The following is a 27,880-nucleotide window of genomic DNA, read 5'->3' on the forward strand; positions in this document are numbered from 1 at the left end:
AACTGTGAAAATTATCATCTCCAGTGGAAATATTGCTGACAAGTAAAATATTAACATGGATTCCATGAGGAGCTCTTGTTGTTGTTGTTGTTGTTGTTGTTGTTTTCTCTAAGTACATGAGAGAATCTTTCAACAAAAGGGAATGTAATTGGTGGTTGGGAAAGGAGAAGGAAGACACAATTTTGAAACTAAGATTTTAAGTCAGGAAATATGGAAGACATTTAGGCAGGGTTTGAGGTGGGTCACAGATATTCTGGGTAAGTATGTACAACAGAAGGAAAAAAGAAAGTGGTTTGGGAAATGACAATTTAAATAGAATTTAGAAATATTTTTACTCATTTGGAAATTATGTGTGAGGTGGCCCCTGATTCTAGTGTGATCTGGAATATAAAAGGGTCTTGTAATATACTTACGTTTGATAAGTTTATTTTTTTTAATTTAGTGCAAGAGTAATATCAAGGCAATTTAACTCCAAAGGGATTTTACAACAGACAAAAGAATGATTTTTAAAATTGTAAAAGGCGACCCAGAGCAAGCTAGAGATGTATCTTTGTCATCATGAGATGAATGAATACTCCTCAAAGATTAGGAAAATAAGAATCCAGTTAAGGCGTAGTTCTCAACTAATGGGATTATATTGCTAGCAATCCATGGAGTCTGATTAATGATCAAAGGAATTTATTTGGGGGTTAACTCACAAGACAGAATAAAGGGATTTGTCGCAGAATCCTGGAAGGGTGAGCTCAGCACGGTCCAACATTTTGTTCTCTGGTGAGCTCTGCCCTGGTCAGTCCCAGCATCCAAAACCACGAGGTAGCAAAGAGAGTGCAGCATACGTGCATCCCAGGTTTAAGGGTCCACCCCTCCCCAGCAGTCACACTCCAGGAGCAAGTACCTCAAGGTCATAGGCAGGTGTAACAGTTACCTGCTATCTCACTAGGGGTGGTGGTGCTTCAGGACAGGGCTCAAATGGCTCCCACTACACTCAACCTTCCTAATACCACAGCCCTTTAATAGAGTTCCTCATGTTGTGGTGACCCCCAACCATAAAATTGTTTCTTTGCTACTTCATAACTGTAATTTTGCTACTGTTACAAACCATAATGTAAATATCTGTGTTTTCCAATGAACTCGGGTGACCTTGTGAAAGGGTCGTTCAATCCCCCCAAAGGAGTTGCACCCCACATGTTGAGAACTACTGAGTTAGAGAATGGTGTTCAAAATTCTGTTCTGACTGTGTGAGCATGGCCTGGTCACCAGCTCCTGAACCTTAAATTCTCCATCTGTTTCCGGAGAATAGCTGATACGTCCTCACTCACTACACAAGACACACTGGAGGAACAACTTAGTCCTATGGAAGATGAAGAAGAACAGAAAGGGTGGGCAGCATGTGCAGAGAACTTCTCACCTACAAATTTGGGTTCAACCAGACCCTAAGGGCAGATGGTCTTCAGTATTCTACATTTAATATCCTGTAAAATGGTATTATAGTTATTTTGTAATGGTTAAGAGGTAAAGATTTCACTGGAGATGTAGCTCAATAGAATGCTTGTGTAGCATGCATGAAACTTTGTGTTGAATCTTCAGTACCACATAAACCTGACATAGTGGTACACACTTGCTATCCTATCACTCTGGAAGAGGTAAATTTGAGGCCAGTCTGGGATACATGAAACCCCATCTCATAAAAACATAACCCAAACCAAAATCAAACAAAAAATGAAGGAACAGTTAATGGTTTTCATGATGTATAGTATGTGTTAGGCAAATGTTAATTACTATTTTAAGTACAAATTATGGGGTTTTTGTTAGAGATTTTGAAATATGGATATTGCCAAATTTCCCAATTAAAAATATTTATGTTTATTATTCTTACACAAGTTTATGGTGTATGTTGGTTTATAATACAGATAAGACAGTGTGTGTAGACAAAACTGTAACATCATTTACAGCTTACACATGACAACATAACTAAAGTACTGAAGGATATTTCAGTCTATTCTATGCATAGCATTATTTCCAGGCTTATAAACAGAAGCGAATATGTATACTGTCAGGGAACCTTGTGTTAGGGAAGTCTTGGGAGAGCCTCCTGGGATAGGGTGGCATTAATAAGCTCATCATTAGGCATACATTCAGTGAATTATTCAGCTCTTTCCAGAAGCTTGATAGATGTGACGTATGCCAGTAATATCCAGACTTTTTAGTTTATGGAGTTGCTTTGGATGAGAACAGCTACATTTGGGAATCAAATCACTTTTATTTTGAGATTATTAACTTCAAATGCTATGAAGAAACTGATGATTTCCAAGCCACCAACATTACAACATTCAACTGTTCTAGCCTGCCTTCAAAGCTTTTGTATTGCATTTAGTATCAGGATTCTAGAGCTTTGAAGAGGGAGAAGGAAAGAAAAGACTTAAAGGTTAAGGCGACCAGCCATCCATTTGCCAGGAACGCCCATGACTTTCAGACCTAAAACTAGGAGAGTCCCGGACTAACCAAACAAAGACCTTATACCTGGAATGCTCAAAGTAGTTTATTTTTATTTTACTTTTTAATTTTTCAACCTGATAATTTAAAATAGATATTTCCCCCTATTTTTTGTATGAGGATACTGAAGTACAGGCAAGGTAACATGAACCCAGGGCCTTGCACATGATATATAAGTATTCCACCACTGACTATATTCCCAACCCTGCATGTTGGCACCTTCCAACCCTGAGAAGTGCTCCAAAGGCCTGTGTTTATGTCAAACTCTTTTGTTTTTAGGATGGAACAGTTTAACATCAGTACTGATTCATGTCTTACACACGTACTATTCTCTAGACATGAAATAGTATCAGTAGTATATCCAGTTCTCAAAATGATTCTGATTGATTCCAGAAATCGGATTAAAAACTTACGCTTTGAGGACAACCAGAAAGCTGTATCCAATGCACATAATCCCCACCAGGAAGTACGAGAGAGGTAGCCGGAAATTCAGCCATCCAATCGTGCGTTTATTATCGTAGTAGCCATAAAAGAGGACAGAGTACTGTGCCAGGCCCTAAAATCCAACAACAAAGCCACTTACTTAGCAGATGTTGTGAAGAGCAACACAAAGGAGAAGATGGACTTTAAAAAGAATAGGATGACATTAATTTCCATTGAGGTCACAGACTGACATGAGCCTTGCTGTTTTGTTCCATAGAGTTAATGTTCCAGCTGTCATATTGATTGACAGCTATCTGAAATTCAGTCACTTCTAAATAGACAAAATTTTTAACCAAGTATTGGCTTGCTCCAATGTGCAGCTATTACTGTGAAAGGTCCATTGAGTTAAACATCAAAACAAATTTCATGGTATCATTTAAAGAATTAGAATAATACACATGTAGGAGGTCTCTGGAGTGTGCCTCCTTAAAATGTTGCACTGGGTGTCTATTTCCTGTCAATTAGATCTGTTCTCCTTAACTATAGAGTTGTGTCTCAGATACCTCTTAACAAAAATAAGCAGGTGAGATGATATTGGAAGCAATGAGATTCCTTCAGGCAGACTGATAGCATTCCCTCATAACAGCCATGTTCATCTGTGCACTACATCTTACCCAAAAACTATCTGCCCGGGTAAGAGTCACCATCTCCCAAAGCCACCAAACAATCTCCCTCTTTGCACACAGCATGTTGAAGTATCCTGATGCTGCTTTCTCTCCCATCACCTTCCTCTCTCATACTTCCACTTTCGACTTGGAAGTAGTATTTCTATGACATTGTATTATACATCCACTCCCCAGCTCCTGTCTGCCTTCTCTTTGGGAATTGCTTAAATAATCATTTTACTTTGTTAACTGGACAGTTTGGGGTACCTTCTTGAAATCAGGTAAGTTGCCTTTGAAACTCTTACACAAGCCAGTTAGCTGTCTTTAATACAATTTACATCTACCAGTGGGAGGACTATAAGCCCTACCAGTGAAGAAGGAGGGGATGGAGGTAGGGCCATATAGAGAGGGACAAGGGAAAATGCCATAGCTAGCAAGTCCTAGAAAGAGAATGACGAGAAGGAATTGAGAAAGTTGATCTAAAAAAGAAAATCATGCCTAACTCACACATGATGTTAGTGGGATCTGAAAAATTACTTCTTTCAAATTTTATTTTTACTACCATAAGAACCAGGAGGAAATAAAATTTTTACACACACACAAATATCAAATAGTTTGTGGATCTAACCAGGCCAAAATGGGAGGTGAGGACTGTAGGCAAATAACCACGTGCCTAGCCCCACTGTACCACCTAGGGCTGCACCTTCATCATTTGTCTTAAGAAATGAAGCCCATCTGTGATGGTTAAGTCCCCAGAAATCCCATTTTAAAGTTTCTGGGTGTCAACAATGTTTCTGATGAGATTAGCATCGGTGTAGGTGAACTCTGTAAAGCAAATTGCTGTTTCCAACATCGGAGCATGCCATCCCACGAGATCCTGAGTAGAATAATGGACAGAGGGGATGTACGCCCTGCCTTTACTGTTACAACACTTTGGGCCACATTTTTCATTACCTCCTGCCCTCCAACTGCAACTCACACCACCAGTGTCCAGGTGCTCATGGTACTTGGACTTAATTATCTACAGGCTTCAGAGGTCTCTAACTTAGAGACAGAGGATTATGGGATGTCTCAGCCTTGATAATTGTGGGTCAAATTCTTAAAATGATTATCTTCATATATACTATGTAGGAGTATATTATAACGTTTTATTAACTTTAAATTATATAAAGATTTATATATAACAAATTTAAATGTGAATTATTTCTACTACTATATATATTAGCTATTGGTTATTTATCAGGCAAAACCTGATCAACAAACACAAATAAAATTTTGAAACTAAGTAATTGGCATAAGCTTCCATTAGGGAGCAAGTAGGCTAATCTTATCCAATAAGAAACCAAATAGGGTGAATGGGCAAAGTGCTCAAGATGCAGAACTCTTCATCTCAAGAGACCATGCCCTGGCTCCCATTTGCATGCCATGTTGTTTCACATTCAACTAGTTGAAGTCTCCTCTATCCTGTCCTGAGCCTCCGTGCTGGTTTCCTTCTGTCAGGACAATAAGAGGAGAGTCTGCTAAGTCCAGACACTTGACCTCTGCTTCAGTTTAAAGGTTACATCCTCAACTGCTTATTTTTTATAAGTGTGGGACAACACATATCATTTCCCATACCATTGACTTCTTTTAGCAACTGGCCCTTACACATTTCTTTACTGCAGCCCTGGCATACAGTAATACCAAAGTAACAATATCAGCTAATATATTTTGTTGATAATTTAGTAGCACTTGGACCCCCTTATTTCATCTCTCAGAGCCATCTAGCGAGCCCTGGGAAGTTGTTGCTTCTGGGTCACTCATTCTTCCTCACCCTAATGTTTCCTTCATAAGTAGAAGTTCTCTAAGTATAACATTCCCAACAATTCTCAAGTTCCTCACTGCAGCCCAAGAAGCAGAAACAAGTCTGAGAGTAGAGCCCACATGATAAAAAGGAATGCCATCCTTTCCTTCTGGGAGCACATACTGGCTTTGTCTGTCCATGCAAATGGACACCTGTCCTGGTACAAGGTCTGGCTGTGAAACCTACCTTTCCATAAAAGATACTACATTTTTCACATCTGGCTTAAGCTTATTTTTTCCTCTGGCTAGCTCACAACTTGGTTGGATAATGGAGGAGTCATTCACCGCAACACTGTCCCTCAACTAACACATATGAATATTCAGTAGCTGCTCCCCTGATGTGTACTTTTCAGGTAAACAAACTCAGTCTTAAAGAAGTTAAGTTACTGCCCAGGTTCCCACAGCTAGTATAGGACAGAGTCAGAACATGAGCCAGCTTTGGCACAAATCCCATGCAAGTGAATACTGAGCTATCCACTTCTCCTTGTCCTTTCTTTGTCTCCCAAGATGTGGATCATGTTAGTAACATATCTTCCCAAGGAAAGACAGAAGCAAGACATGTTACCAGCCTAACAGGAGATGATCCGTGGTGTTAGCTGGGACTCTTTGAAAAAACCTTGTACATGTTTTTTTTTTTTTTTAAGGTTTCATAGAGTTTCATCCCTATGTCCATAAATATTACAACCTAACATCTTTTATGATTCATAATCACAAATAGAGTAAAGAAGATGCCCTGAAAATAGCATGAGAAGAAAACATAGACCATGGAGAGCATCTGGCTAGGTCAGCACAATAGTTACTAGAGGCAGCTGGCTCATCTAGTGCCTGTCCCATTCAACATATGTTCAAAGCTGGCACTTCATAAATAGTGGATCCTACCAAAGTAGGGGAGAGTCTTCTTTGATGCTCATATGTGTGTGTGTGGAGGGGTGCTGATTATTCACAGGCTCTCTTACATTGACCTATTGCTACACATGCACTCAAGTGTATAAATGGGCATTAATAAATTCAATTTTAATTTCAAAAGCTTTATTAAATCCATCTAAGGAGTATATTGATGGTTAAATATGAGCTGATAGTTCTAGAAGAGAAATAACCTCCCCTGCCGTGCAGTGGGCATGCCACATGTCTTTTTCCTTCCCTTGAAACTACAGCAGCAGACATCTGGAAGTGACCAAAATAGCAATGACTCCTAGCCCAGCCACGGATGTATTCAGTTGCTATGTTAGTGGGCCCTGATTTCCCTGTGGGATAATTCTCCTCCCCCCTCCCCAATCTGTGACTGATAAACTACAGCCAGAGCCAAGTTTCAAATCAGCACAGAAAATGCCTTTCCAAATCTGGAGCACTATGCTTGTATGTCTTTTTTGAAGGCTACCAGTGCTCTGGTCCATAGTCACCCACACATCACCACAAAAAAGGGAGAAGACTAGAGGCTTTGATTATCTTGTCACTAGGAATTAACTCATGTGTTTATGTAATATTTACTGAGAACTCAGTATTTGGCCAATGCAATACATAGATAGAGGAGAAAACTGGATTCCTGGACTCCTCAAGACTTCATATCAGAAGTATTTGTTGCCTAAAATTGTAGCAGCACTCTGTCTTTTAGATATTTCATATAATTCCAAATAAATACTCCCTTTGAAAAACAAAACTCTACCCCCAGCACGATAAATGAATTTCATCAGTTTTAGCAACTCTTGTTAATGTGTAGTAACTATCAGACAACTATTTTGTGGGCAAAAGACCCCACAAAGTTAAAAATGGTAGAAAATGAAGGTAGGATGTGTGAAGCATGTCACAGAAGTTCCATGAGGTGGAGGTGTACTGCAGGAACTGAGTCCACCTACATTTCCACTTTGAGTCGTTACTGATCATTCACATCTCCCAATTAATTAAGAAGGTGTCAAGTAGGAGTGAAAGAGACAGACAAGACCACTTACTAAGAAAAGCAAAGGATGTGGGAGGCTGATAATACCCAACAGGAGCCTTAGTTAATGTTGCAGGAGCAACCTGGCCTTGGAGACAACATGTTGAGAGCCACCAAGTTACTTCCATGCTCCTAACCAGACCCTCTGTCACCAGCCAAGTATTTTGCTCACATCTACACTTCCTTTCTTCTTATAGAAATGCAGATCCAGAAACCTAGACCAGATACTGCATGGCTCTTGTTTGTTTAGTTATTAGTATTTTGATGAGCTTACAAAGTAATGGGCTTCAACATGGTATTTTCATTCTTTGTCTTGGGTGTTCTCTTTCCCAGTCTTTCCTTGTCCCCAGGTCCCCTTCTGCCTAGTCCTCTTTCTCCCCCACTAGCTTCTGTGTATCCTAGTCTCCTCCCCAACCTTATCTTAAGACCTCCTTTTCCCCTTTCCTGGCCCCCTTTCTAGTTTTATGGTCGACACCTTCACACACAGACACATATTTATCTTTCTGAGTTTTATAACTTTGTTTACCAAATAATTTCCGGTTTCTTTCATTTTCCTGGTGATGTCATCTTTCTTTACAGCTGAATAAAAACACTTCCCTCATTCATTCATCTGTGGCTAATAGTAACAATGAATACTGGCAAGAATATGGGGAAAGGACCTCTTGTTTTCTGTGATGGAACTATAAATCCTTATACTCACTATGGGAATCAGTACAGAGATTCCTCTAAAAACTCAAAATAATATTACCATATGACACAGTTGTACCACTCCTGATAACTACGCTATGTCCTACCACAGAGAGACTTGTTACATGGTCCTTGATTCATAATGTGTGTCTTGGAGAGATGAAGCAGGACTCAGCCTCCACAGACTTTTTCTTCAGCATATTAGTGTCAAAGACTCCATCCTTCAAAGCTGTGACAAAAATCATTTGTTTTGGTGTCTACCTGTGGATCGAAGTCCTTGTCTCTCTGCCTCCTGCACAGGCCAGAGACATTGACACAGCTTCCTTTGGCTTCTGCCTTGTGGATATCAAGCTTTTATCTTTCAAGCATTTTTTCTCCTCTAACAAAAGAATATTTTCATGAGATAGACACTCAAAGCAAGTGTTTACAAAACACCTACTGTCTTAGTTAATATTTCTATTGCTGTAAATAGATACCACAACCACAGCAACTCTTATAAAGGAAAACATTAATTGGGGTGGCTTACAGTTTCAAAGGTTTAGTCCATTATTATCCTGATGGGAAACATGGTGGCATGCAGGCAGACATGGTACTTGAGAGGAGCTGAGAGTTCTACATCCAGATCAGCAGGCAGCAGGAAGTGAATGTCACACTAGGCCTAGTTTGAGCATTTGAGACCTCAGAGTCCATCCCCTAGTGACACTCTTCCTCTGTCAAAGCCACACCTACTCCTACAAGGCCATACTTCCTAATAGTGCTACTCCATACTGGCCAAGCATTCAAACACATGAGTCTGTGGGGGCCATTCATATTCAAACCAACGACATCTACCAAGTGCCAGACATTGCACTGATACTTAACGTGCATAATCTCATTTAGTTTTCTTCTACCAGTCTGGCATGTTATCAGTAAAATATTTTACATGTGGCTATCAAAAGGTCAGGGTGGTTGTCTGGCATCTCAAAGGCAGTGTGAAGCAAGATTCCAACTGGAGTGCATGTGATTTCCATGATGGAGTTTCTTTTGTTAAGTGCACTGTGTTATAACTCTTTTGTCTTTTGTAAAAAGTACTTGTATTCACCTGCCCCTGCAGACCCCTGCCCTTGCCCCTGTCTCTGCCTTTCAAGTGCTTGGATTAAAGGCTTACACCACCATGCCCAACTACTTTTGTGCCCACAACTAACACTTGGTATGAATCTAAGCTCATAGCCCAGTGCCCATGGCATATCTCATTCCGTCATGATGACCCCCAGGTGTGAATTAGCACATTCCAGTTTCCCAAAGAGGTTTCTTTTTCCTTTCTCAGAGAGTGGCACCAATTTACTACTGCTAGAAACCTGGTCATTTACATTGCTGTCCCATTTTCATCCATAGCCCACATCCAGTCACTAGCTAAATCCTGTAGTTTCTGCCTCATTTTTGTATTGCACAGAGATACCTTCTCTGCACTGCTGCCTTTTGAGGGTTCCTCAGTTGACTTTAGAAGCCCATCATCTCATGAGGACTGGGAAATGGTTCAGTTATGAAGTGTCTGCCATGAAAGCATAAGAGCTTGACTTGCAATCACCAACACCCACACAAATGCTGAGTCTCGGGCTGAAGAGATGATTCAGTGGTTAAAAGTACTTGCTGCTTTTGCAGAAACCTTAGTTTGGTTCCCTGCACCCACAACTGGCAGCTCACAGCCACCTGCAACTCCAGTTCCAGGGAAACCTGATGCCTTTTCTGGCCTCTATGGGCACCAGTACACACAAAGTGCATATACAGAGAAGCAGGCAAACATGTACACAGACAAAAATAAATACATTTTCCTGAAGTCACACAACTCTCACCTCTCTCTCTCTCTCTCTCTCTCTCTCTCTCTCTCTCTCTCTCTCTCTCTCTCTCCTGATCACAAGGATCTTCAATGGGTAAATCTCTGAATGTGCTTGCATCCTGCTTCAAGACCCTTCTAGCCATATGCCTTCTATTGGACACAGTCAGTCTTTTAGCATAATGAAATTGTCTTCCTGGGCTATGGCTTCTGCTGACTTCTCAAGAGCCAGGTGTTAAAGAGAAATGTTCTCTCAGAATCCTCAGGTACTTGGGGTTCCACCAGTTGATATCCCTTCTCTATTCCTCTTCTCAAGCCAATTTGGGGAGGCACAATGGCTTCTCTGCTTGTAAACTGAAATTTACTGGATTGGCTCTGCTCAGAGGTTAGCAAGTAAGCAAGCTTCAGGGTAAAACGGCCTAATTCATGGTTCTATAATAGTAAGACCATTTGGCTATGGGTCTCAAATTGGTCCTCCAATTAGATCTCTATAAACAATGGATGTGGGATTTTTATGTCCATCTGCCTCTCCTTTCCAAACAAATTATTCAGAACTCAGGTAGGAAATAGTTACAGTTTGACAGACTTCTCTGAAAACTCTAGATAATAAAATTCCAGTAAACCCAAACACTGGACCCATACTGAGACAGCACTGTACTTTAATATGCCCAAAAGATATATCTGATCATTTGAGAATGTAGCATTGCATAACAACTGTTGGTTTGCACAACAAATTAGACTCCAGCATCCCCTTGGGCAGAGAACATGTTCGTTGTCTCGGCACTCCCAGCTTTTCTCATTCAGTTTGCTTGGCAATGGCTGAGTGAATAAAGAAATTGCTTTCAGTGATCATTAGCAGCCCTCAGTCACATTAAGCATCTTTAGATTGCCATCTAAATCACCCCTCTCTAGACACCTGCTCTCTTCTTATTCATTTTAATAAATCACAGGTATCATTCAACATAGTAACATGACAAGTATAATCTTGTGCTCAAATTTGAATTAAGACATCAAAAAGTATGGAAGACACTAAAGTTACCAAAAAAAATGGCTAATTTCTCTGTACATCTAAAAGTCATATTTTTAAAAAAATGAGACAATCTCAGTGTTGCAATGACATACTGTGAGTATTGTTTTCCACCAGCTGGGGAAGTCGCTCAATGACAGAGCACTTGCCTACTCACGTACAAGATGTACAAGGCTCTGGGTTTGATCTCTAGACACACACGCATATGTGCATACATGCACACAACACATGCACACGTGTGCACACATAGGTGTTTCCTTTGTTCTGAAATTGGAGGCTGAAAAGATCACATTTAGGAGTTTTGTTGGTCGGTTGACTTCTGTACTTGTAAATGTAAGTAAGTTGTAGGGTGAGAATCCAATTTTCTGATTTTTAAATACCAGCAACCCCTGCCAGGGGAATTCAGCTCTTTACACAATCCTAGTCACTCATCAGAACATACTGGCAGACTCCTCCCTACTCTCCCCTTCGTCACTTGTCACTTTGCCCGCTTTCCATCTAGTGAGTCCCTTGACCTCTTGACATCTAAGCCTGATGATGTCAGTACTCACCAATAACCTGCTTAAATTACTTTCAATTATGCTCAAGAAAAAAAATTTTATTCTAGATTTGAGAGGATCTCACATGGTTCGATACTTTATCTCTCCAGGGCTGTGGGTCCCTGCTTCCCCTTGTTCTGAGCTCCACCTTCACTGCCCCATAATGGGGCAACCCATCCCCACCACAGGATCTTTGCACTTGCTGTTGGACGTGCTAGAACGCTTCACCATTCTCAATCATATGATATCTCAGGATATCATATGATTCTAAAGAGTTCAAAGGGTTATTTTCTCAAAAAATGGTTTATCCTCTCATTCATCTCTTTCCTTTAGCCATTCCAGGATCCCCAGTGCAGTTCTTTAATATTGGATCTTTCTTCCATAGCAGTTGCTGTTACTTGACTGTTCTGCTAATTTTTTGTATTTCTGAAGACAGAAGTTGGGTTGGGCTTTGCTCACCTTTGCTTAATGCCTGTCATCTGGCAAATGCTTATCAAATGTTTGCTGAATGATTCAAAAGACGACTCATGTCTGTTATAAAGCCCAAAGAAGGAAGGTTGTTTTCATAATGTCAGTACAGCAAGCACCAGCCTCCAAAGGCATCACGAATATTTTCAGCAGGAAGCCTCACCTTTGTCTGGCCAGGTGTGGTTTGACTGCATTGAAGGAATCTGGAATTTGTTGCGGAGGCAAAGGAAGACATGATAGGATAAGAGAACCCAACTCTACAATCCAGGAAAACAAGAAATCTAAAAGCAGACGGAAAAATCTCTCTCATTTCTTACACGGGTTTTAATGAAGTCTTGGAGTAACAGTATGAAAAACTAATGAATGAAGAAGAAAATCTAGGATGCAAAATAGAGTGTAAGTTGTGTCTTCTTTTAATGACCCTCGGAGAGCCTGTTGAGGGAAATGCCCTGGATAATGAGGAAGTGAAGCAAACATGGGATCCAAGGGTGGACAGCCTTTAGATACTGCCAATCCCTGGCCGTGTGCATGGACAGCATTCTACCCTGCTCCATGAAGGCTATAAGAATGTCACTAGACACACTGATGAGACACTCCTCCTTCCAGTCACAGGTTATCTAAGGGAAGACTGAGTTCTCTGTGTGGAAATGGAAATGTACAAGCCTGGTTTTCTCCCCAAGAAGCTTAGCCTGCTGTTTTGGGTCATGTCACCAAGGGAGGGCTATGTAGGAAGTGGGTGTCTGCTGACCCAGCCCTGGAACTAGACTCAAACAATGACTGTGGCAAAGCAGCCATGCTGTCTGTGTTTTTTTTTTTCTTGTTTGCTTGTTTGTTTGTTTGTTTGTTTTTGTTTTTGGTTTTGGTTTTTGGTTTTTGGTTTCCGAGACAGGGCTTCTCTGTGTAGCTTTGCACCTTTCCTGGGACTCACTCTGTAGCCCAGGCTGACCTCGAACTCACAGAGATCCTCCTGCCTCTGCCTCCCAAGTGCTGGGATTAAAGGTGTGTGCCACCACCACCCGGTTCTGTCTGTGTTTTAAACCTGTTGAAGTTCAAAGAAGGTAAGTCAGTTCCAGGCCAACAGACCTCTTGGGAGCAGATGTGCTGCTCAAATCTCCTTCCAGAGACAGCGTCCAGCTTTGTTTGACACTGTAGATCCATCATGATGCTTCACACTGGCCACATACCATGCACAGTGCCCAGACAGTCACTGAATAGACGGGGCATATATGATAGAACTGGTTACAGTGAACTAATACAGGTTCTCCTCTAGTCTCAGACTCCCCCAAATAGTCTTTCCTTTCTAGTTTCCTTTGCAAGTGTCAGACTTGCCCTGGTTTATGTTGCTCTACTTGTCTAGCCCCTGCTTCCTTTTTCTCTCTCTTCTGTAAGAATTTCCCCCCAAATACCTTCTCATGTAACATAGTTTTGTTGCCTATTTCTTGAGAAACCCTAAAGCCATCCACCTCTTTAAATTGACCCCCTGCTGTGGGATGTTCTGTATGTCCTGTGCGAGCCCTTCTTGGGTTCTTTGTGGCGTTACCCAGCAGGTCCGCATAGAGGATGATTAGGACCATGGGCCTGAGTGCAGGTGTCTGAGATGGTCTGCACTTGGCTGTGCTGGGGGATGGTCTGTATGTCAAGTTGTTCTGATTGATCAATAAATAAAACCTGATCGGCTGTGGCAAGGCAGGAAGGATAGGCGGGACTAACAGAGAGGAGAAATAAAAGGACAGGAAGGCAGAAGGACTGACTGCCAGATGCCGCCATGACCAGCAGCATGTGAAGATGCCGGTGGGCCACCAGCCATGTGGCAAGGTATAGATTTATGGATATGGACTAATTTAAGCTATAAGCACAGTTAGCAAGAAGCCTGCCATGGCCATACAGTTTGTAAGCAATATAAGTCTCTGTGTTTACTTGGTTGGGTCTGAGCGGCTGTGGGACTGGCGGGTGACAAAGATTTGTCCTGACTATGGGCAAGGCAGGAAAACTCTAGCAACAACCCCCTGATAATAAAGATGTACTTGGACTACTGAAATACTTTTAAAATAGAGGATTTATTATTCTATGTAGAAGTTACAAAAATCTAGCTGAGTGTGGTCAATGCAACAAGAGAGGAAGAAACTGACAGGAGCTGTGTTCCAGAGTAAACAGTGTTACTTTGGAAGATGATTTCAAAGAGCTGTTGACGCTGGTTAAACAAAAAACCAAACCCCAGTCTATCAACATTTCTCCTACTGCACACCAAGGTCCTTTGAGGCCACGCTTCAAGGAGATGAGATGTTAAAGTAAAACAAACAACTGGACATGGAAGTCAACCAGATTTTAGCTGGAATTTCATGCATTCATTAATTATCCATGTTGTCTTTGGCAACTGTAAATATATTAGTAGCCTCTATCTTGAAGGATTGTCTTGAAGATAAAATGAAACATTACATGTAAAATTTAATGCATTTGATCATGTTATCTCTTCTCCCCTGGCCCTGCAAAGGCTACTTCTAACTCCCACATCCTTATGACCAGTAGAAAATGGAAGGCAAAGTCAACTCACTGTTTACCCATCCACACTGTACAAGACACCCTCAAGCTGAAAAGCTGACTGAATTCCCTTTTATTCTAAATATGTTTCTTCAATGCTGTGATTTCAGTGTCTCTTATCAGCTTTAAAAACTTCCAAATTCCAACCTTGCTCCCCCTTCTTTCTCCTTACTAGGATATTGAAACTAGGGTCTCTTGGTCTTGTCCCACATCATCCCTGTATCTCCAAGTATCCTGCCAACAGAGGCACCCTGTCTTCCCAATTGCTGCAGTCTGCATCTTGACTGCCCACCCTGAAAGCTCATGTGTTAAAGGTCCCCACACCAATACCAGTGGGAGATAGTCTCTAAGGAGAGCCCCTCATTGTGAATAGTCAGGAAGTAAACTCTTCAAGGGTTTCCTCTTCTTCCTCTGTTGCTTTGAGGCTGGAGATGAGTAATGTGGTCCACAACCCACTCCCTACCACTGTTACCTGACACCTCCACCAGATTTCCAGGGACACAGATCTGTCTGACCTTGGAAGAGACTCTCCGGAACAATGAACAAAGCAAACCTTTTCTCTATATAAATTAATTACCTCAGATATTCTCTTGTAGTGACAGAATGATGATTAACACAGACTTAAATTCCTTTTTCTAATTCTACTAATTCCAATCATAACATTTCTGCCTATTTGGTTTATAGCATACATATTAGTCTCTCTATTTCTTGCAATTTTAATAAAATAGATTTCCCTGCTGAACAGTAAGACCTATCATTTGGCACTCAATAAAAGGATCAAAACTATTTTGCTCTGTGAATGATAATTTGTGACTCTGAGGAATCATAAAACTAGTTACTTTCACGTGTCACGTGATACTTGTCTACTACTAACCAGAGGCTTTGATGAGTTGAAGAAAGTGCTTTCAAGTGACAGAACTCAGCTAGAATGGAAGCTTTGAGATTCCCAAACGAGGTTCACCACATTAGAAGTTCCTTAGAACTTTCCTACTTCTTTACCAGCTTTTCTGACCCTTCCCATTTAGTAGATTCCTCTACCACAAGAGGTCATACTTGCATCTACTTTTAATGTTCTGTAAATGCGGACTTAAGGGCTTGCACGCCTTCCTTTGCCTGGAAGAAACTACCTAAGCCATGGCTGACCTATCCATCCACTGGTCATCTTGGCCCTGGAACTGAACACACTTTTCCTTGCTGGTACTTCTTTGGAAGCCAGAATGACGAGTTTCCTATGTTTTCCTCTGAGAAGATGTGATGGAATTCTGGACTCACCTTATGGTATAGAGAAAATGCCTCTGTGAAGTCACGGTCCAGATGAACAAGTCAAAACTCAGGCAAGAAGAAGTGAGAAGTCTGCCTTTTCATTTGAGGAGCTGATTTGGAAATTACAAGTTTACTATCAAAGTAGGAAATGGGATCAAGCTGCTTCCATTCCTTACCTCTGGGGTGGACAAAGCATTGAACAAAGCCAATCTTCTAGAAACAGCCATGAGAATTCTACTGAAAATTAGGGCAGGCAAGTTGCTACTGGCACACAGGACATGAGTAGAAAATTAGATTAGGGCTTGCTCAGCCAAAGACCTTGAGCTCACTTTTCCCCTTGGCCAATCTTGGGCATGGGGTGGGTGATTTCTACAGTAATTCCATGGATAAAATTTCCTTATTTTCTGCATTCCTAATAAAAAAAATTCTAGTTACTTCAGGGCCTTCTGTCAGTACACATAAAGACGACTTCTAGGCTTCAGAGCTGTGCTAAGATTCCCACCCTTTCATTTACTACCTGAAGAACTGAGAGGAAAGGCAAAGCCCAGGAGCCCTTAGCCTCCCCGTCTATAAAACAGGAATGGTAAAGTTCATCTTTCCTAGAATAAGGATTAGTTACAAATAAAATGATCTTCTAGTTGTTAAACTACTAGTTTAGCTCTACTCTGTTATCAATCAATTGTCTATTAATCTACAGTTATCATTATCTGTTCCCACCCCACTTACTTCTGTTTATGCTAGCTAGAGTGAGTGAACTCTTTTCCCTGACACAAATGGAAAAACAAAATACTCCTGACATTAGCCAAACTCTTTCCCTTCCAAAGTTAGAATAAAATCTTTGAAGAAAACAACACAGACAGCAGTTCTCAAATTTCAAGATCCATAAAATTTAAACATCTCATAAAGAAACAATATTAATGTTTCTGTAGGAATAATCATATTCAATGGGCAACTTGCTAATTTTATTTCCCATGGATCCTTCAGTGAATCCTCATTAGAGTCTTGCTGCATTTATTTATTTGGTTACTATAATATAAAAGACCTCTCATTACCTTGCCCTAACCACAAATCTAGCCTTGTCTGATACAATAAGCTTTGCACAGCCATTCTGTTTCCTAACTGCCATTTGCTTTCTAAGCCAAACAGAAAGACAAATACCACATGTTCTCACTTATGTGCAATCTAATCAACCAAACGCAAAGAAACAAGAGGTGGAATGGAGCTTCCAGAGCCCAGGGAAGGGAGGATGTGAGTAATGACAATTAAAGGACACAAAACCTTACTTGGGCAGGAAGAATATATATGAAATTTTCTATCTATTGCAAAACTCAATAAACATAGCAAAGAGCCAAGCATTGTGCACTTAATTATTAAGACAGTAAATTTCAAATATTCTCAACACAAAAATCATTAAATATTTGACATCCATGATAGGTTAATTAGCTTGATTTAATCATTTTACTTATATTAAAATATTGTAACATCACTTTGTACCCCATAATATATGCAACTATTTTGTCAATGTGTAAGAAGAAAATGTGACTTAAAATTACAAAGAAATACTATTACAGTTTCAATAGAGAATACTAGAATCAAAATGAATGTCAACTGTTAAATATGTGGAGGAGTATTATCCTAAGTCCTACTGTGGAAACATTTAATGTGCAGTTACTTTAGACACCAGTAACTTCCTAAAAAGCTAGGCACATGTTTACCTAGTAACTCCACTCAAACTTATCCGCTCAACAGAAATGAAAGTGTATGTCCGCAAATGGCATTCAAAACAAATACTCAGAGTAGAATTGTTCAAAACATTGAAGAAATGCATCATTCATCAGTGAATGGATAAACAAAAGAAATTAAAGCCATGCAATGCAGTGCTCTCTGCAATGAATTATGGTGCATGTATAGCATAAGTAAACCTAAAACATAACAAATAAAAGATATCAGACTACAAATACAAGGCGTCATATGATTGCATTTATTCCTTAAAAAATCTAGAAAAGGCAAAAATATAAAAAAAAAAATAGATGTAAGAGTTGTGTGAGATCGGGAACTGAGGGCTAGAGGACAGACAGGCACTAAAGAGATCCATGGGAGGTGAGGGAAGTATTTCAAAGCCAGCTTGTGATGACTGCTGCATAGATTTACTTTAAATTATCAGACCATACACTTACATTGGGTGAATTTAACAGTCTGTAAATTATACTACAATAAAATTGAAAAGTTTAAAGTCTCAAGGTTAGAAATGCCATTCAAAAACTATACCCAGTAAAACTGAGCCTTTCTCAAGCAGAATTAATCACATGTGGTGGCTTGAAAGAAAATGTTCCCCACAGGCTCTTATGTTTCCTAGTTGGTGGAATTGTTGAGAAAGGACTAGGAAGTATGACCTTGTTGGAGGAGATATGTCACTGGGTGTGGGCTTTGAGGTTTCAAAAGACTCACATTATTCCCAGCATACCCTCTCTGACTCCTACTTGTGGTTAAGATGGGCAATCTCAGCTGCTGTTCCAGCTGCCTACTTTCATGTCTTTATGCCACAATCATAGACTGTAACCATCTACAGCCATAAGCCCAATTAAACTTTTTCTTTGATAAGCTACCTTAGGCATAGTATCTTACCACAGCACTAGAAAAGTAACTAAGGCACCACACCTGAACAGGACACCCCAGGACCCTCTTATTGTTGTTCTTCTTATTTCCATTGTGCTAATATGGTGTGCAGCACCTCATATACTAGTCATCTATTTATCTTCCTCCTATTAACATGTACAATCAGTCAAGATCCACAGCACTATTTTTATAAGGCCATTGCATGCTTATATTCAATGAACAAATGCTGACCTATGAAATATCTGATTAGGGTGACTACAGAGTCGAAGTGGCACACTCACTACTTAGTCTATGCTTCATGCTTCCTTAGTAGCTCACTGTGAACTCTTAGAGTTGGGATCACGGTCTTAAAATTTGTGTTTTCTGGTACTGATCACATAAATCTATTTCTGTGGTTTTCATCACATAGATCTAAAAAATCTTCCCCTCACTCAGGATTGCTAGTTATGAGATTCACAAGACTAAATGTCATCTGATTCATTTATTTGAGAAAAAAAGTCTAGAAACAAACTATAGAGACAGAAAGCAGGGTTCATGAGAGCCATCCACCAGTTAGATGAGGACCAGATTAGGAGCTGGAAAGAATACAGAGTAGCCATCTTCTCATCTTAAGAAGCTCAAAATTTAGAAACCAAAATATGTGTGAATGCACATATTAACTATGAAGAAGAAATCTAGGTTTTTAATTCCTTATCATGTCAAATATACAAAAATTGATTCTCATTTAAATTCTCCGAAAAAACTGAATGAATTATCAATTTCCTAAACTTTGCCTTAGAACTTTCCTACTCACAAGCTTCCAAACATCTCTGATCTGGTTAGTATTTTAAAAAGAATTAATAGAATTTCATCATCACAGACTTGAGTCATTACCCAAAATGATTTTTCAATTAACAGGAATAAGACTGTGCTATACTAATTAAATGTTCTAACTTGCTTTTTGTTGTTGTGACAAAACACTGACCAAAATCATCTTGGGGAGAAAAGGATTTATTTCAGCTGACGAGTTACAGTTCATCATCATGGGATGCCAGGGCAGGACTCAAGGCAGAAACCTAGAGGCGAGAACTTAAAAAGGCAAAAATTTGTGGAAGAATGCTACCAGTGGGCATTTCTGGCTAACTTCCATTCTTAAATACCCCAAACCCACCTACCCAGAGATAACACTACCCACAGTGGGCTGAGCACTCCCACATTAATCATAAATCAAGAAAATGCCCCCACAGACATTCTGAGAGGCTAATCTGATAGAGGTGATTCCTTAGTTTAGGCTCTCTCTCTCCCCCAGGCTGGTTAAGTTGACAATCGGGGCAAATTATGCTATTGAATAAGATTAACTTTAGTACTATAACAGAATACTATTTGTTTCAGTACTATAGTGAAGTAGTACTTATTTTAGTGTTACTTAGAATTTGGTATTTCTCAGGATATAAATGTTTAACTTGATTTTGCAGTGACTATTAAGTAATATTATGTATGAATCTTATGTAGGATTGTGAAGAGGTTAATATGAAGTAGAAAAATGAATTCCCAAAGAATCCCATAAGATTTTTCAAAAAGCACATTTGCAAATTCTTCTTCCTTTGTTCTTTTTCAAAGGGAGATTAAATAATATTTGATTGAAATTGTTGGGATTTGAGCTCATCTTTACTCCATAGTCAATATTCCTATGTAATCATATTATAATGTGTGTAAATCTTATTCACACACATACACATTTCTACACACATAGTCTTTTATAAACAGGAGACGGGGACATCTCTCTTAAGGCCGTGGTATTCCAGGATAACAGCAACAGGGAATAGCTGGTCCCCTACAGACAGTTCTGTGGAAATACTTACGTTGAAGTCGTACAACACGCCAAAGTTGGCTGCAGATGCCTCTTCAGCTCTTGGGACTGTTTTCCTAGGTAAGCTGCCATATGGTAAACCCCAGAGGTACTAGTTGAAGCAAAAAGAGCAGTTAACAATTGGATGCAAAATCTGAGCTACACATGTGATCACAAATGGTTTCATTTAAAAACACTTCTGAAAGCTTTTCATTTGGACTCTGTGGTCTCCATGTGGGGTCTTGTTTCCTGGGAATCCACTAAATCCAGAATTAAAAACAAAGGAAGTAAAGCCCCTACATCCTGAGTTCACTGGATAAATCTCAAAGCAGGGCAACCACAGTCACCAAGAGACTTGCTGAGAAGCCCTGTGCTCATCACCGCCATGATAGTAGCCATAGTTAGAAGAGGAGAGGTAGTCTTGGGGGCACCACAGTGTTCATCAAAATGGTACTATCCTCAGTTTCATATGAGAGCTCCCCTTAGGAGAGGAGATGGAAGGAGGGTTCATTGGATGGAACTAAAGCTTCAGGAAAACCAACCTTATTACAGCAGCACCTCTGCCATCTCCATCTGAATCTGTGCTATGGGCTAAGGAGAGAAGCAGTGTAATAGAGAACAGCACCGGGAACAGTGGATTAGCAATAAGGCAAGAATAGGGTCATAGGAAGGATCCATAAAGCATTCTTCATCCCCCACAACTTGCCAAGTAAAAGCTGCTTCATATGTGAAATGAACTCCTGAGGGAGTTAGTAAGCACAGTTTAAAACCTGTGTGCAGAGGCTGACCAGCCAAAGGCGAGGAATTAGCCCCTGCTGATTTCTTTTGTAGGAAGGGCATGATCTTCTGAAACTGCAGCCTTTGGTTGCGTTGACTTCCTGAACTGAACAGAATAGGAAGTTCTTTCTCCACACACAGCTTCACTCCAAAGTTGAGAGGCACAGAGAACAAAGGTAAGTGAGGTATTGGGCCTGCAGAGAGACATATAAGTCTGGGACAAAAGGCCACATGCCTCAGAACAATGCTAGGTGGAGCTGCTGGGTAAAGGCGGCTATGAAATATGGTCATATGGTTGGGAAATGCTTAGCTCTGGTCTCTGGTGTCTGCACAGTTAGCACACAGGGAGTTCATCCTCTTTTGTTCCTATTTAGGAGTTAGAAATCATCACCCAGGAACATTCAGGAGTTAGAAATCATCACCCAGGAAACAAGACATGCTTCAGTATTTAACACACATGTGAACAGGTATCCAAAGGCAGGACAATTTCAGCTCATCAGTGGGCCTGTGCGCTGCACTTTACAGAATCTTGTAGAGTTCAAAGGAATTAACAACAGCCTTTCATTTCCTCCATACAGAGCTAGCACAGCATGTGAGGAAAAGACTCCAGCTCTACCTGCTTCTGAAGCCAAGGAGAGTAGCAGTAGGCAGGGATGGATTGCAGTTTCAGGTTTCCTTAGATAGAGGAACAAAAATAAAGTATGGCTTCATTTGAAATGGGTGAGATACACACACATTTGGCTATACTGCCTGAAACTCTTAACTTGGGCAAGAATCTCTTCCCACTGTCTTCTCAGCCAAACAGACTTAGAAGCCCCAGAATTGTCACAGGAATTATAAAACTAGCTGACTAAAATGCAAAATCTGGGTAATGAAAGAAGCATAGGTCCTAGACCCGGGCCAACTTACCAAAAATACTAAATAACATAGCTGTCTTTACTAAGTTACCTAATATCTAATAGAGGTGTTCAGGGCTATTTCAAATGGGGATGGAAAATCTCTACAATCTCCTCATGAACTTGTGAGGCTCAGTACATGGAACGGGAGTACTTTGCTCTGTGGGAAGCTGGTTTTCTCTTTAGCGCTGTCAGGCCATATTATTCTGCTGACAAGAAGGCTTCTTACAAATGTAGGAGAACTCACTGACTACACTGGGTGCATAAAATGGTCATTCAAACACCAAGCTTCAACCACTGATACTGTCACATTAAACAAATTGGTTTTACTACTACCAGAAGAGGTTCTTTGTAGAATCAACAAACTCACACCCAGCTTTTGAAGCATAAGCACCCCCAAGACATCTGAGCTGCTTCATAAGGTGAAGCCAGCAAGCAGAGTGGTGGTCTGGTCTCCGCTCAGTTTTTCCCACATCAACTGAGGGGTTTGTTACTTTCTTAGTCTGAGCTCTCTACATTTCTGATTTTGACCTTAAAACACTCCATGGCCACTGACCCCATCAACTGTGTGCATGGGACAAGTGAAACTTTATTTTAGGAAAATGCTGCTGGTGAGGTATTCCTACAGTTTAGAAAAGCTAGAACTTCCGGTTGTGAGAAGAACAACTTGGGAAACAAATTTGGCAAAATAAATACAGCTCAGTAGGCATCCCGTTGACCAATAGTGCTTAATATTGGGGCAAAAACCAATGTGATTCTGAAGAAAGATATGATTTTTTTCCTACCTAAAGTGCACACTGAGACACAAACACAGCATGTTATATGTAACTCCATGAGAATCACATACCCTTGGAGCAAGGATTGGGACCTTTGGGTATAGGTACTATTTTGAAGGTTAAGCTTATTGTAAATCCTATCACTTAAGAAATGACCATAGCTAGTCATGCTACTCTAAAAGGCGGGAGGAGAGAAGGGAAGCAATCACTTAAAACTTTTTTTCAGTGTCTCTTACAAGCTGGAAGTCAGAGCTTACCTCTGGTAACATGATGAGGCTGAATGTCAGGATAAAGAGAACCATGTTGACGCCATACATCCACCTCAGGAACAAGAAGTATGAGGCCACTGATGAGCCAAACTGACCTATTACAAAAACAGTTAGAAGGCTGAAGGAAAGCAAAACAACAAGACAAAAGCAGTAGCTGTGTATCTCAGTGGCCCTCCAAAGCAGCTCCCAGCACCCACATCAGGCAACTCACAATTACCTATTACATCAGCTCCAGGGAATCAGAAATCCTCTCTGGCCAATCAAGAACCTGTACATATGTGCACACATACCCCCAACACACACACACACACACACACACACACACACACACACACACACACACACAAATAAATAAATAAATAAAAATTAAATTAAAAAATGAAAGTACATCTGCTAACTGACATGCATTGGACCATTTCGTATTAGCATTCTCTCCTCTCCTTTCTCTTGGAGAGAACATTTCAATACCATGGCAGCGTTCCCTAGGGAGCAGAATGAATAAGCTTTACAAAATGTCACTGTAAAATGCAACCTATGCCTCCAGGGTCCATCCAAGGGAGAGCTCTCTTTAGTTTAGCAGCCAAGAAGCTATGAGCACCACCTATAGTGTGTGCTTTAGTTCCTGAGCTCAGTGAGTAGACACACAGAAAACAGTAGCTCTAGTTCCCTGCCTGCTGTTGGGGACAATCATAGTGACTGCAGCGTTCTTTTTCTTGGACAAATGATAAACACACCCTTCTCAAAAAACAGTTGACTGTACCCTCATGGGTGGTTCTAAGACCATCTGGTGCTGTTTCTCATCACTGCTGGCATTTTACAGAGATAGTGCAGATGCTGAAAGTCACAGCACACATCTTAAGCATCTCCTGGCAGAATTTTTCTTCAATGCAGAGCACAGTATCACAGGTGGTGTGGCTGCTCTGAGAGTGTTGTTTCCGTGAGGTGTAGGCACAGCAAATAGACTATCTGTACCCAAACATATAGGAAGATTATATAAAGGGTATGTGAGTGAGAATTACAGCCAGACAGGTCCTACGGGAAGGGGATTGAGAGGAGTTGCTTTAGATCAGTTTATCTAAGAAGGTGTTAGAGAAGATGATACTGGAGCAGACATCAGAGGCAGCAACATGCCAAGCTGCAAAATCCTGAGACAGGCAAGAGCTTTTGAGCAGCCAAACCAAACTAAAGCCTGTGTGACTGGAGTCTAATGGAGGAAAGAGACAGTAGAAGACGCAGTTGAAGGGAGGCATGCTGGGTAGGGTGCCCTAGAGCAATAGTAGCATTTTGTTTGAAAAGTGATAAAGGGTGATGGGAACTGTTAAGTAGTGGGGCTGGAGGTCAGACATGTAAATGTCTTTCCAAAACCCAATTTGAGCTTTGGGGGCTCCAATAGACAGCAAGAGGCAAGCCTCTGTCAACTCATACCTGCTCTGGGGAAAGGCAGAGATCTGTCTGATTCTCACTGACTAATAAGAATGTAAATGCAGAAGCAGAAAACATCTTAAAGCTGATATTAGTGAAGTAAAAATAAGAATTCCAGGCTGGAGAGATGGCTCAGTGGTTAAGAACACTGGCTGCTCTTCAAAAGGACCTGAGTTCAATTCCCAGTACCCATGTGGTAGCTCACAAACCATCTCTAATTCCAGTTCTAGAGGATCTTACATCCCTTTCTGGCCTCCTTGGGCACCAGGCAGACATAGAGTACACAGACATGCATGTAGGCAAAACACTCACACACACCCGTAAGATTAAAAATTGAAAAAGAAAACCCACAGGAACTCTAAAACTCGGGATGAGATGTGGTAGGATCCAGAAGAGCCCAGGGTTTTTTGGTGATCACTTAAGTCCCAGTATCTAGATTCTTGCTTCCCTAGTCTTTCTGATTGTGGCTTTCAGTCATCCAAGGGAAATCAGGGCCCAGCCTCAGCAACCTATGCCAGTCCTGTTGATTCTTTTTATTGAGCAGATTCCCCCATAGTGAACCCATGCTCTTTTTTAGCCCTCTGGCTTTGAAACCTTCTTATTAGAGAAGGCTTCCTACGAGTAAGGGGAGGCCCTACCAGAGCAATTGCAGCCTCTGCTTGCCAATCTCATATCCAAAATACCTCTCGTTCTAAGGATCAGTCTATTCTTCAGTTAATGATTCACTTATCCCCACAATACAAAAAGCAGGTTTATTTGTTTTGTTTTGTTTTGCTTTTGCTTTTTTTTTTCAGAAAATTGAAAAGAGGTCATTCTCTAAACAGGTGTTTAGGAAGGAATCAATGATTTTTATGTCCAACAACATGTGTTCACATTTATAAGACAGCTCAGATTCATAGCACATTGTAAGGGTTATCTGTGAACTAACCTGCCAAGATACTGCAGCCGCATACACTGGCCTGCCTGCAGAACACTAAAGCAGACCTGACTCCCCCATTCCCCCCCCACCTCCAGACATCTGATCATCTACCTGCCTCCTGGTGATTTCATACCACTGCATAGCTCTTATCTCTGTTCTCTGGTAACAACTACCCGAGGGCTGCTCAGTCAAGCTCACTAATCGTGTTTTATTGAAGCAGTCCTCACTTACTGAAGGAGAACAAGCAATTGCAAATTGACAGCTGGTGGTAAGGTTTTCTGTACAAACACATGGGGGACCCCCTGATATAGACACCGGAGCACAGAGCAAGGCATGTCCCTTTCTCCCTCCCTCCATTTCTTCCTCCCTCCTCCATCCTCCCTTCCCCTTTCTTCATTACTTTTTTCCCCTCTTCCCATCTGTCCTTCCTTTCATCCTTCCTTCATCCCTAGCGTGTTCTTATTAAGTGTTTCTTAGTTGGTTGCCACCGTGGCCCTGACTCTCAGTTCTCATACACAACCACAGGCAAATAAGCTCCTTGGGGACAGATTTTAAAATACTTAAATGCAAAAGCAAAATGCATAGTTGAGAAATCATCCACTCCTCCAACACACAGATCCACATTATGGATGAAACATAATTTTAAGATAAATTTTTTTATCTTAAACATATTTTTAAGATAAAATTTCTAAACTAAATTTTTACTTTAAAAGTAGCTCCACAACTCTTTCATTTGAAGGTGAATTATTATTATTATTATTATTATTATTATTATTATTATTATTATTGATGTTTTGAGACAGGGTTTCTCTGTGTAGCTTTGGAAGGTGAATTCTTTACCAAATCCTAAGCATAAAGAAAATGAACTTCACTAAAACTCTATCAAAATTAGAGTGAGTTTAGAAAAGATTCAGACACAGTCAGAGGGACTGGGATGGAGTTGGAAGACTTCCTGTGTCCCGCCTAGCCCACAGTCAGGAAAAATCTCTCACCTGCTGTCCTGAAGCCACTTATAAAATAATCATTCAGAAGCTTAATATTATTTATAAGTGCTTGGCCATTAGCTCAGGCTTATTACTGTCTAGCTCTTACACTTAATTTAACCCATAATTCTTAACTATGGGTTAAATTAGCCACATGGCTTGGTACCTTTTCTCATTTCTGCCTTGTCATCTTGCTTCTTCTGTGTCTGGCTGGTGACTCCTGACTCAGCTTTCCTCCTCCCAGAATTCTCCTTTTCTGCTTATCCCACCTATACTTTCTGCCTGGCTACTGGCCAGCCAGCATTTTATTTATCAAACAATCAGAGCAACACACATTCGTAGCATACAGAATGACATTCCACAGCACTGGGGGACCCAGAAGGCCGTTTTCCATCCATATTCAACCTACAGTGGGTGAAGATGAAATAGCAAGACAGAGGCACTATAGCTGATACTATGGGACAACTGGTGGCATCTGAGCACCAGGATATCTGAGAAAACTTTTATTTATACTGTGTAGCTGCAAGAGTGTGAGTGAAAAATAGTCATGTCCATCAGAATAATGATCTTGCGTCCCTCAATGGACAGCCAGCCAGGTATTCCAAGAACTTTACCAACACCCACTTTAGCGGCCACTGGATCCTAATGGGGTTAAGTTTGATTAGTCTCACAAAAGCTGAAAGAGAGAAATTGAGTGAAGCAGGGTTGATTAATTATAACTGAAATGTAATGAATCTGTGCTTTGGGTCTCTATTTGATCTTAGTATATGAGCCTGTTTACTCAGCCAGTCCCTGTGAGATGGGAACATGAGTAATTAGTACCAAGCCTGGCTTCTTAGGCAGTCCTCATCTCTAAGTCTTTGGCTCCAAATCTAGATCTCTCTGAATCAGGATGTGATGGCCCCTCAAGTAGAACTGTAGTAAAATTATTTGTAATATAATATGTAAAATAATTATGGAATGAACATACATATCTGAAAGAATATCTATAAATAATTTCTGAAGCTAAGTCTATTCAAATTCACAATTTGGTCTGCACCCATAAATAGCTAATCCTTTTAATTTTTTGAACACAACTGATAAATGCTGCTTCCATAGTACATTATAAATGTGTTAAAACTCTTTCATGTGTTTTAAAGTGAAAATTAAGTACATGCATATTCTTGTCATGAATTTTCTTGTGTTTCTTTTAAATTAAAGATTAAGGCTTCACCTCTCCCTCTGGTTATTTATTATTAAGGAATGTAATTTGTAAACTGTCATCATACATAATTTTCTCTTGAACAGATGGATAAAAATAACACACACACACACACACACACACACACACTTCTGAATGAGAAAGGTCAAGTAAATGACTGGCTTTATGAGTACTATGTAAATACCACCATTCAACTAGAATATGAAGCAGTATTTTTTCAAATAAGTCTAAAGGTAGAAAACTAAGTGACACAATTACTTTGTTTCCTGGAGTTCGTGAAAAAAGGCAGAAGGGGCCCAAAGCCAGGGCAATGAAGAAAAAGGCTTAGTGAGGAGATGCCAGCTCACCATCCAGGGACTATCATGTAATGGCACACAGGTAAAGCCATGAAAAACGTGGTGACATAGAGATTAACAGAAATGGGCTGAGTTTAAGTGTAAGAGTTAGTCAGTAGTAAGCCTGAGCTAATGGCTGAGCAGTTTTAATTAATAAAAGCCTCTGT

The 27,880-nt window shown here is 40.5% G+C and overlaps 1 protein-coding gene across 1 annotated transcript in view; it reads right to left on the minus strand.

Annotated features, from left to right (window-relative positions):
* The window catches only part of Tmc1 (transmembrane channel like 1), a 122,563-nt gene that overhangs the window by 45,322 nt on the left and 49,361 nt on the right, over nt 1-27,880 (minus strand). Inside the window, exons 6-8 of the mRNA XM_006985409.4 lie at nt 22,842-22,948; nt 20,149-20,247; nt 2,907-3,049 (exon numbers count right to left, since the gene is read on the minus strand). Of these exons, the coding sequence (XP_006985471.2) occupies nt 2,907-3,049; nt 20,149-20,247; nt 22,842-22,948 (349 nt within the window). The remainder of the gene's footprint in view (nt 1-2,906; nt 3,050-20,148; nt 20,248-22,841; nt 22,949-27,880) is intronic.

This window comes from Peromyscus maniculatus, chromosome 1 (genome assembly GCF_049852395.1).
Source record: "Peromyscus maniculatus bairdii isolate BWxNUB_F1_BW_parent chromosome 1, HU_Pman_BW_mat_3.1, whole genome shotgun sequence".
In the NCBI taxonomy this organism is placed as follows: Eukaryota; Metazoa; Chordata; class Mammalia; order Rodentia; family Cricetidae; genus Peromyscus; species Peromyscus maniculatus.